The sequence below is a fragment of the Prosopis cineraria genome, unplaced genomic scaffold, assembly GCF_029017545.1.
Source record: "Prosopis cineraria cultivar Desert tree isolate PC_DT_omini unplaced genomic scaffold, ASM2901754v1 PC3, whole genome shotgun sequence".
Classification (NCBI taxonomy): Eukaryota; Viridiplantae; Streptophyta; class Magnoliopsida; order Fabales; family Fabaceae; genus Prosopis; species Prosopis cineraria.
The window spans coordinates 36,318,095-36,329,196 of record NW_026555334.1 but is presented as its reverse complement, the minus strand read 5'-3'; the positions used below and the strand labels follow the sequence as shown (position 1 = coordinate 36,329,196).

General features: G+C 35.0%; 1 protein-coding gene across 1 annotated transcript; it reads right to left on the bottom strand.

Moving 5' to 3' along the window:
* Nucleotides 1-5,022: 5,022 nt before the first annotated feature.
* On the bottom strand, nucleotides 5,023-6,442 carry LOC129305743 (xyloglucan endotransglucosylase/hydrolase 1). The gene is made up of 4 exons (XM_054945778.1): nucleotides 6,222-6,442; nucleotides 6,027-6,127; nucleotides 5,747-5,940; nucleotides 5,023-5,667 (listed from the first exon to the last, which is right to left on the bottom strand). Exons 1-4 carry the CDS (start codon nucleotides 6,409-6,411, stop codon nucleotides 5,268-5,270), a joined length of 885 nt encoding a protein of 294 aa, XP_054801753.1. The 5' UTR covers nucleotides 6,412-6,442; the 3' UTR covers nucleotides 5,023-5,267.
* Between the last annotated feature and the right edge of the window lie 4,660 nt (nucleotides 6,443-11,102).

Sequence of the window (11,102 nt, the reverse complement as noted above, 5' to 3'; positions counted from 1 at the left end):
TCTTGCTTCTATAAGCCCCACCTCCTCTAATGTCCTCATCCTTCTGAGTTTTATGCTCATATTCATCAGGATGCTTCTCCTTTTCCTTTCCTCTTGCTACTGCAATTGTTTCTGCTTCTTTCTTACTGGCTTTGAGTTCCTCAAAGCCGTCAAGTTCTGCATGCTTTCCAACTTTTAACAGCCTTTTAATTAATATCTGTGGATCCACATTCCCTAAAACTGTCACTTTGGGCCGCCAAGGGTCTATATCCGTCTTCAAGATCCCTGACAGTGTCCACCATGCCCGTTAGCGGCAGCAGCAGACAAAACAGAGAACATAACAAGGGACGATTTTTCTTTGATTCATTCAGAAAGTTTTAGTAGTTATTACCTTCTATACCCTTAACGCCTTCTTAACTTTCTTCTCACATCCTTCACAGCAGTTAGCAGACACCTTCAACTCAATCTTCTGAGATGAAGGAATGAAGATTTTTTTTTTTCAGTTCCACTATATAGATGTCAAATGAGAATATGAAATGGACGAAAGAAAAATAAGAATGAAATTAGCGAGTCTATAAAAAGAGATTGAATGAAAAATTGATACTCACCAGAACTTTTTAAGTCCACTTCCGTTGCCATGTTTTTGGTCGGGAAGTGGAAGGGTGATGAGAAATGTGTAACATGAAACACAGGTATTTGACACTCAAACCGTTGACTGGTGGGCCCTATTTATATGCACAAAAATCGCAGGAATAGTTATGTGCCTTTTCCTGTTCAATATTTTATGGTATTTACATGTAACCTTTAAATGGTTTTCCAACGCAAAAGCACAAATGCTCTTCCTTTCCTATGCTTTTCTGCAATTTGCCACATAATGTGAGGTTTCATCTGCATGAAGTTCAAACACGGAGCTTGTCCTCAATTCAGAACTATATAAAATTATCTCACGCTCACCAGCTCCCGCAATCTACAAGAAATTATTAACCCATAGCCATATACTCTACCTACTCGTTCAAATCTGAAAATTTGAACGGGAGACCTTCTTATAGAAGTGCCAATATCCAAGCATTTGGATATTCCCTTCATATCCTCTGTGTTTCTTTCTTTCTTTCTTTTTTAGGGCCAAAAATTCCCTCCACATCCTTCATTTGCCCTAGCATGAACATGCTAGGTTACCTATTAGACCATCAAGCCTGGCTCTTTCCTTGGCTGGGGTGAAAAATGGGGGAGGTCGTATATAAAGCTCTACCACTTTTCATCATTTTTGTAAAGCAAAGGTGGTCGATTTCTGACCTTCACCTAGCCTGGCATTTGATGATTGCTAATTTATATTTATTACATTTGATTAGGAGAAGCTTTTCTCATGTGGCCATTTTTTGTTTCATAGAATCGTAGGAATAAAAGCAATCAGGGTACGTCATCTTTGCTTTGTTCTATTGGTATATTTGGTTTGATCATGCCAACAAGGATCCAACATTCGGTTAAATTAAGGTTTCATGCAACCAAAAAACAAATACTTTCTCCCTCAGGCTTTACACAATTAATCATCAAGTTCGCCACTTCTCTGTTTTCTGCTAATATCAAATATACAAGTTTTGACAGAACTAAACAGGCTCTTATGTTTAAATTTGAGTGGAAGAGGTGAGCCATACACGTGGGTATGTTATGAATTATGATAGTTTTGAAAGAGGTAGGAAAGAGAAGGCAAAGATGCAATCCAACCCCATTCTTCTGTCATAAGCAGTGTGATGAATACTCTAGGAATTTATAGATTCCTTAAGATGGAAGATAGAACGTGACTCATGTCATTTATGTTGGTACCTCAAATCTTTTTTTCCCGTTTTTTCTTGGTTTTCTTTGCCTATAGAATATTCATTCATTGAAAACAAGCCAGCAACAGCAAATAAGAGTGCACAGAAAAACAGTTGGCCAACCCGCTGCCCTAGGCTTATTCCACAAGGAACAGAATAAAAGTGGCAAATTCTCCAAAAAAGTCTGCTGCTTTCTAGGGGCACTCTCAGTCTCCACACAAGTTACCATCAAGCAGAATAAGCTTGCCAACAGTTCTCTACAATATAAAGTACTCATGCCAACTTGATGGCTTCTTGTTACGGAATAGGTTGCCAAGCCACCTTCTCATTTTGACAAAGAGAGAGAACTTCAAATGTTATTATTCTATCACATTCTGGACCCCAAGTTATTCAAAATTTTGAAACATGTCATTAGAAATGTTGTAAGGGCCTTGGCGATGGCTAGACTGTTCAGAGTGTGTTGATTCCAAAGGGAACGTGAGGGAACGAGATAACATGAAAAAGGGTCTACTCAATGTTCTGAGAACTAACTGGTCAATAAAAATGTTCTGAGAACTACAGTCTACTGACTTTATAATTGGGCTTTTAGTTTTGGGCTCAGACATATGGCAGTGAAACAAAGGCTTTAAATTCTGGTAGGGGGACCAAATTTGGTACAGGTTTTTTTTTGGGGTGAAACGGCACAGATTTTAAATTCTTTCGTTTTAATATCCATGCAATTTTATTGGAGAAAAGCTAAAGGAGTTATTTGTGACCATAAGGTGCCTAATAAAATTAAAGGAAAGTTTTATCGTACTGCTATCAGACCGGCAATGTTATATAGTAGTGAATGCTGGGCTCTAACGGGACAGCAAGAGCATAAAGTTGGAATAGCAGAGATGAGAATGTTACGATGGATGTGCGGACATACACGTAAAGATAAATTCGAAATGAGCACATACGTGAAAAAGTGAGGGTGGCACCTATTGAGGAAAAATGGTAGAAAATCGGTTGAGATGGTTTGGGCATGTACAAAGAAGACCAAGGGAGGCACCAGTGAAAAGAGTGGAACATATAACTTTGAGTCTGATTAAGAGAGGTAGAGGAAGGCCTAAGAGAACACTCTTGGAAGTTGTTGAACGTGATCTCTTAATTAATAATATTTCTAAAAGCTTAATAAATGATAGAGCACAATAGCGTCTTGCAATCCATGTAGCCGACCCCACCTAGTGTGATAAGGCTTGTTGTTGTTGTTGTTGTAATATCCATGCAATTTTAAGGTGAAATTTAGAACACTTTTTAACAAAAAACTAGTGTGTCATGCAAGCTGAAAATAATGCTATTTATCTTAATATCCATGCAATTTTAAGGTTATCTTTAGAAAACTCGAAGAGAACCACGTGATGGAACAAATTCGAGCAGCTAAAATATTTTTTTTCCCAAGAAAAATAGTTAAAAGCATCTCAGTGCTTAAATTTACATGTGATTGTCAGTTATAGGGGATTGAATGGAAATAGTTCTTTCCCCCTGTTTTGTAGAAATGAATAGAAATTGTTAGGTAGAGTGAACGGATGGTAACAATGTGAGTTAGTGGAGAAAGATGAAATGGAAGGAATTGAAGAGCTAACCAAATTTATGACAGTGAGTGGAGGCCACCAAATAACTAATTAATGGGACATCATCTTCCACTGTAGGCTGTGGCCATGCTAGGTTTCACCTTATAACTCCAAAAAAAGAGTTATGCTCTGTTGGTCCCTTATATTATGCTCTCTGATGATGGTCCCCTGTTTTCTACACTGAATCTACTCAACTTTTGAATTCACCATATTTATACATGTCCACATTTTTGTTTTGAATGTAAAGCTGTGTCACTGACAGAACACACGAGTACAATCAGCAAACGCGATATCGTTCTAGTAGGTAACGAATAATGACACCTACGAGTTCATTGGACACCTACTGATATTATATTCACAGCTTACCCAGCTCTGTCATTTACTGCTACACTACAAACTGGCTTTTATTTACATTCCGAATTCTACTATCGATGTCATTCACTTGCACATTAATTTAAAAAAAAACATCAGAATAAACAAGAGACGGCTATTCCATTTTCGCAGGTTTTGCTCTTACGTTTTACTTAGCTAGCCATTCTGCTGGGGATTTTACCCACTGATGTAATTCCTGTTACTTTGAATGAAATTCTACTTCCACCCCCCCCCCAAAATTAAAAAAACAACATACATGAACTTAACCAATTAACACAAATAAAATATAAATTAGATGGATACTTGTGCAAGAGTCAGGCTACCTAGTATGTTAGATTATTTATATTCAATATGTTCATCAAAATATACTAATCCTTAAACACAGCTTAAATTTTACATATTCTTACTCTTATCTTTCAATTTTTAGTTGTGAGACTTTTAATTTCTTTATCTCTAGTATTCTTTGTACTTTTTTTCTTTAATTTTTTGCTTATATTTTAAATATGTTTGAGAATAATCTCTTCCATCAAAATAATTTAAACTATTTAATTAGATGTATTTTAAAATTTTATATATTTTTAATCTGCCCCGCTTGATTATGTCCTCATTCTTTTCGGCTTTTCTAAAGTAAAGGAAAGAAATACGTTACGTGTCTCAGATAATCAAGACTGAGACTGACTTCCCCCATAATGGGTCTTTTTTTTTTTTTTAAATTTTATGAATTTACATTTACGCTCAGAAGCCGATCATCGCGGCTTGAAATTGAAAGCGCAATTTATTTTCCAACCCATTCACAGGATTCGTGGTTCAGTGGCTTCACTTTCTCCCAAAATCAACCCATTAGACAACATCACCTCGATACGTGGAAACTAAAAAAAGTAAGTGTCGCCGTCCGAGCTTTTACGCGATTGAATGAAAATGCCACATCCCCACATGCCCCTCCTTCTCTCATCTCAGGTCAAGTGAATCATGATGTGCTCAGTGCTCGCCACACCACTCGCACACTTTTTTTCATTTTTCATTTGGTCAATAATGCTGTGCCACTCAGTCCTCGAGTTCAGTTAAATATCGTTGTATACTGCTGCTCTTTCCAGACCCCTCACATGCTGAAATTTCAGTGGGGCCACGTTTCACCACCCTCCCTGTCTACTTTTATGCCCTTCTGAATCCTCTTGTCGTTTTTCTCTGTCATTTCTGGGACCATAAGTCCATCACTGTGCAGATTTATGCAATTGCAAGACAACTGGTGCTTCCCACGCAACGGATATAGTATATGAATTTTATATTGAATCACAGATACACTGCATTACATCATGAAGTCTCTCGTCTCACATAAAACAGAGCCTCCCCTGTTTCTCTGAAATCCTCTTCTTTATAGTTAAATTAAAATAACTCAAACAACAGTGTAGTATACTCCTGGATGAGGTAAATGGAATGAGAAATGCAAAGAAGAAAACCCGGATGAAATTGTATCGACCAATAACAGTAATAAGAATGGGAGATTAAAAACTTAAACGTCGCGGTCCCTCTTGCATTCTGGTGGCATAACTGGGAAGCGCTTGCGGTCGGTGCAGTAGTTATAGATGGTGTATTTCTGACGTACCCATCTGAGTCTTCGCCATTGAAGAGCATCGAGGTCACGGAACTCAGGCTGGTCCCACCATCTCTTGCCCTGTGTCGCACAGAACCTGGCGTTCACGGAGGCCTCGCACCCATCGATGTGGAATCCCTTGTAGGACGCTATGAATGGAGCTTTGGACCAGTCTGTCTTCTCCAAACCACCCCTCGTGGCCCAGTCATCTGCATTCCATAGACTGTTGTATATTTTCATGGGCTGCTGAAACGGGAATTTCACGCCCAGGTCCTTGCTGTTCTTGAACACTCTAATCGGTACATTGTCCACAAAGAATCTGCATCACCCACATCAGATTATGATTCCTTCTTGGTTTACATACTCGGATAATGCAGTGGTGAGAGTGAAGTACTTACACAATCTGATACAGGTTCCAGAGAACACAGTATGTGTGGTATTCTTTGGCGGGATCAAACCAGAGGTAGATTCTCTGCTCTCTGTTACCAGAGCCTCCGGTGAACACATTTGTCTGCAGAATGTAAGGTTGTCCAGATCTATTCCCCAAGAACTCAAAGTCTATCTCGTCGTGCTCCTTGTTATTGGATGATAGCTGCCAGAGTTCCCAGGCACAGGTAAATGAAACATATTTAAGGAACAACAGAAACAGATAAACGGAAAGTTTGTCGGTGTGTTTACATAAAAAGCAGTGACTGTGCCAGCAGAATCGCCAGGAACCATCTTGATGTGCATGCAGAAGTGACCAAACAAGTAAGATCCTTTGGACTGGAAACCAGTACCTGAGATTGAAGACAATAGCAATTGGTAAGATAAAACGAAGAGCTCGATGGGATAAGAAGAAGGAGGAGGATAAGAAAGAGGCGGGAAGTATACCAGTGTACTTGTCGAGATGGAGCTGAACCTCAGAGCCTCCACTGATGTATTTAATGTGATCGTACGCCCAGGTGGGGTAGTAGTTTCGGCCGAAGGGAACGTCAACCGTCCTCCTTGGGGCGGCGGCGAGAGCGGCGGAGGTGAGGGATAAGAGAACGAGACAGAGAGACCACCGGGCAGAAGAAGCCATGGCTTGTGTCTGTGTTGGAACTGCAGGGATGGACATATAAAGAGGTATATATATAGGCTAGCCGAGGCCTTGCTTTGTTTATTTCATATTTGGACTATCCTATGATTAATCCTCACTAATTGCTCCGTTTGATTTTATTTTATTTTTTTAAATAACAAACCGGTTGTTACGTTGCAAGAAGCTGTTGATTTATTAAAATATTTTATTAAGATCCTTTTCATCAACACTGGTCTTGATCTGTTTGATTTCATGGAATATCATGGGAAGTAAACCCTTCAATTGTACTTAGTATGGTGTTTGAAGCATTGAAAACAGGGTGAAATATCCAAACAGGGCAGCTTTATGTGTTTAGACATACTTTTATTTGTTTTGTTATTATTTTTATTGTTTAAATTTGGGGGGAAAATAAAAGAGACAAATGGATACAGAGAAATGAAATGAGGGAGGGAGGGAGGGAGGCATGATGGGTTTGGGGCCTTGGAGATTTAAAAGAGGGAGATGGGCGGAACAAAGCACCTTGGGCCAAATGTGATAGGTGGTACCCTCTCAAATCTAACAAATCAAAGCCAATCACTCGTGTTTCCTCTTTTTTTTTTTTTTTTATATTTAAATATGTTGGCAGCTCATCGCAGATAAGGCATATTTTAAAATTCAAACAATTTTCTAAAAATATTTATCAATTGAATTAATCTTAAATTTGAACAAATAATCTTATGAATTATGAATCATATCTTTATCAATTGAAGTAACTCTTGTTCACTCATTTTCTTTTTATCTTAACTTATACGTTGAATATGCTTCACACATTTTTCTAAAAAAATTGCTTTATTCTTTTTATTTAATATCATGTCATTGAAAGTAAAAAAATATTTAATATTTTTTCTATTAAATATTGCATCATCTAGTTTAACCAAAAAAAGAACATTATTCTAATAGTTTTATAATATATCTGTAAAATACATTTGAATATTAAAAAATAATATATTAATTTTAGCATAATATTTTTTTCGGCGAAACTGTTAAATTAATTCCAAAAAACTATTATGGGTTTTATGCAGTGCAAGTGCTCGTGCAATCAATAGAAAAATAGCGTAATTTGCTGAGAATCGTCTGACGACAATTCTACGCTGATTTTGACTAACTTGTATTTAAAAAACTGCCGTTTGAAATTAACGTCCATGGAAAATTGACGGATGATACATCTATGGACCATGGGATTGTTTATAGAGGAAATACAGGTGATGCGTGATGAGTTTCCACGAATATCAATGACTTTCTATTTTTCTAAGAACTAATGTTGTAATTTTTATGATTATAGTGCATAATAAAAATTTACAAAAATAATGTTATTCATGAGTAATATACTTTCATTTTAAATTATAAGATATTTTTAATAAATTTCTTCATCTCAAAATATAAGACACTGGGAATAAATTAAGGTTCATTAAATGTAATAATTTTAATATTATCCTTTCTTTCTATAATTAATTTTTATATTTTTTAATATATTAAATGATAGGATATTTTTAAAAATTTATGTTTTTTTTGAAAAGATAAAATTTTGGAGTAAATTTTAAACAAGACTTGTACATTTAAATTATATTTTATCCAATCAAATCAAAACATATAAATTTTAAATATTTAATAATATTAATGATAAAATTTGTTACAGGATAAATAATGTCTAAAAGATATATATCTGAATCTAATTAAAAAATAAATATTTAAAATATATAAAATATATATACAAGTTTTTTTTAATAAATTTTATCATCGGATAATAATGGATTTGCTGCAGGTTTTTGTTATTGGAATTGGACGGACAGCCAAAAGGCACAACCAATCGAGTAATTCAAAATTTGAATACTTGGTGACTTTTGAATTTTGATTCTTTTATGAATTTCACAATTCTGCCCTCGTGTCAGTCATCATCTTTTGATAAACTTAATTGCGCATCTCCCAAAAGAAATCGGGGCGAATCAGAGGAGGGCATGTGGAAGGCCAATATCTGGCATCTCCCTCTAGAGACACTCTCACATGATTCTTGTGAACTCAGATTAGCCTGTTTACGTGCCTTAATTAATTCTGTGTTACAGTGAGTCCCCAATTATTAACGCAAAAACAATTATGGCTATTAGCTGTTGTTGTGCCTAAAACCACCCTCAGTTGCAGCCTCTCGTGCTGTCTTCTGGATTATTAATCAGATCCCATGCTGATTAAATATAATTAATCCAGCTCTTATGATATTGCTTCCCAATGAATTGAGGAAGGAATTAAAGAGTTTGCTTTGAAATTAAGTTGACAATTCAGATACCTCAAAATATTACCATACGAAGCCCCTCGGGATAAGTGCATCCAATACAATTGAGAATACAGAACATGATCATGGAATTGATACAAATATATAGCGATTCACTAGTTTCTCATTGTTTTGATAGGCCCGAAACATGTTACTCACTAGTAATTACTTCTTTCATCTCTATTCACCTGACCTCATGGAAGATATACAAAGAAAACAAAAAATACATACAACGTAATAACCTGTCCGTCCTTATATATAAAATATTTTTTATAAATTTATTTTATTCTTAAATATAAAATGTCATGGTGTTTTTAAATAATTAAAAAATTTTGCTCTTGTTTTTGAAAAAAAATGGAAAAATATAATAATTGTGTGTTTTATTCATCACTAACTACTATGATATTAATTAACGTTATTAGAGATTAAATTAAAAATTATTGAGATTTAATGTGGTTTTGACGAAATAACAAATCAGTAAAAAATGCTTTATCTATAATAAGGGAGTAGTAGTATTTTTTTAAAAAAAAAAATTATCCTTCATCATAAGTACATACTTGACATCTATCTGACATGGCTGGGTATATTAATTGAAAAAAAGGTAAATGGTAATCTTATACTTTGAAATTTAGAATAAGACAGTATTTAAGAACAAGAGAAAAAAAATATAAATGAAAAAACAAAAGTAGATAGAGATAAACAAAGTATGAAACTGCATGGGAATATAAAAAATAAGTGGCCACCAGGTTATGATTAAACTGAAAGGGAGGGTGTTTCTTATCCGATACAGAGAGAACGTGCATTGTCTCGGAAGCTGAAAGCTCAGAATCAGGAACACGTGTGGTTTCCTTCACTGCCAAAAACAAGCCTCATGGCGCCGGAAGCGACCGTTTTTATGGTTAATAAAATATTAGGCAGCTCATTGCTTTGAATTTAAGTTCCACCACCCCTTCCATTGATCCACCAAAATCTCTCTCAATGTCATAAATACTACAAGAGAAATGTGAGAGAGTAATTTGGTGCTTTCATGCCAAGTAGATCTCTCAGGTTGTGGGTCAAGTCAAGTGTTGGATAATCAGAATCTTGGCGAGTAAAGAGGGAAATTAAAGTTACTATATAATAGTAATCAGTTAATGAAAAGTAGAGAGAACGAAAGAAGAGAATAAATCCAATCTCATGCTTGCCATTACTGAGGACTGAGATACAGAGATCTGCAGAAGCCCATATTTATTGAGCCTGGCTACCACCACGAACCACCCAAATGGCCTTCCCATTGCTCTTCATAACATTTACTCCAAAACAGTACCAAAACATTACAAGAGCAAACATTAAGATATTAGGTGCTCATGCTCATCGCTCACCACTCAACCCGCGAGATTAATGTAATTTTATTTTATAGTTTTAATATATTCCTAATCTAAAATCAATATGCTGTGTTTTAACGATTATTTTGTCAAATTCAATAATTTCTTAATTTTAATTTCATCAATTGTATTTGAATTATGTAGATCTCACTGTAGTGACCAGTCATGACCGAAACAGAATCCCCGTTTAATTAGGCTTTTCGAACCTGAGCCTTTTTTAAAACGCTGAAATGAAAATGCCGTTTCTTTAATGGATCTCAAAAGCAAGCTTTTGGAAAGAAGACGTGGTTGAAATGAAAAAAGTCAAAATAACGCAAAGACGCTGATTGCCCAAAACGTCCTTTTCATTTTCCATGCACAGATCATTTTAGTAAACAGTACATGGCTCGCACGGGTATAAAAAAAATAACAATAATTTTAAATAAATAATAAGATTCAATAATTATTCAGAATATGAAATGTTATTTAGTGAAAGTAAATTTTTTACTGTTAGCTATTGATATCTGCAAAGCACAAACAAATTGTAACTAAAATTTATAAGTATTAAAATAATGTTTTTATTAGCTTTTAAATAAAATAATTTGTGATGCATATGATATTTTTTTTAAATTTTTTGTTATTGTAATTAAGAAACAATTAAGATCACGTACATTAAAGCCATTTTTAAATAAGAAAACAGAGTTCACGAACATGTGTCACTGCAAATGTTGCTTACGATTTTACTTTTTAGAAAGTTGAGATAATTGGAACATATTTAAAAGTAAGATAGTATTGTTTATTTTTAAATTATAAATTAAAAGATAAATGAAGCAAAATAGAGTCAAGGACACATGTTACCATCAAATGCTGGTGATTTTACTTCTTTAAAAAGTTAAGATAATGCAAGCATTTTTTAGGGTAAGGTAGTATTATTTATTTTTTTAAATTAAAAAATTGAAAATAAACAAAGCAAAATAGAGTTAGGAACATATGTTGTTGTTAGATGTTGCTTGAAATTTTACTTTGTTAAAAAGTTGAGATAATGGAGA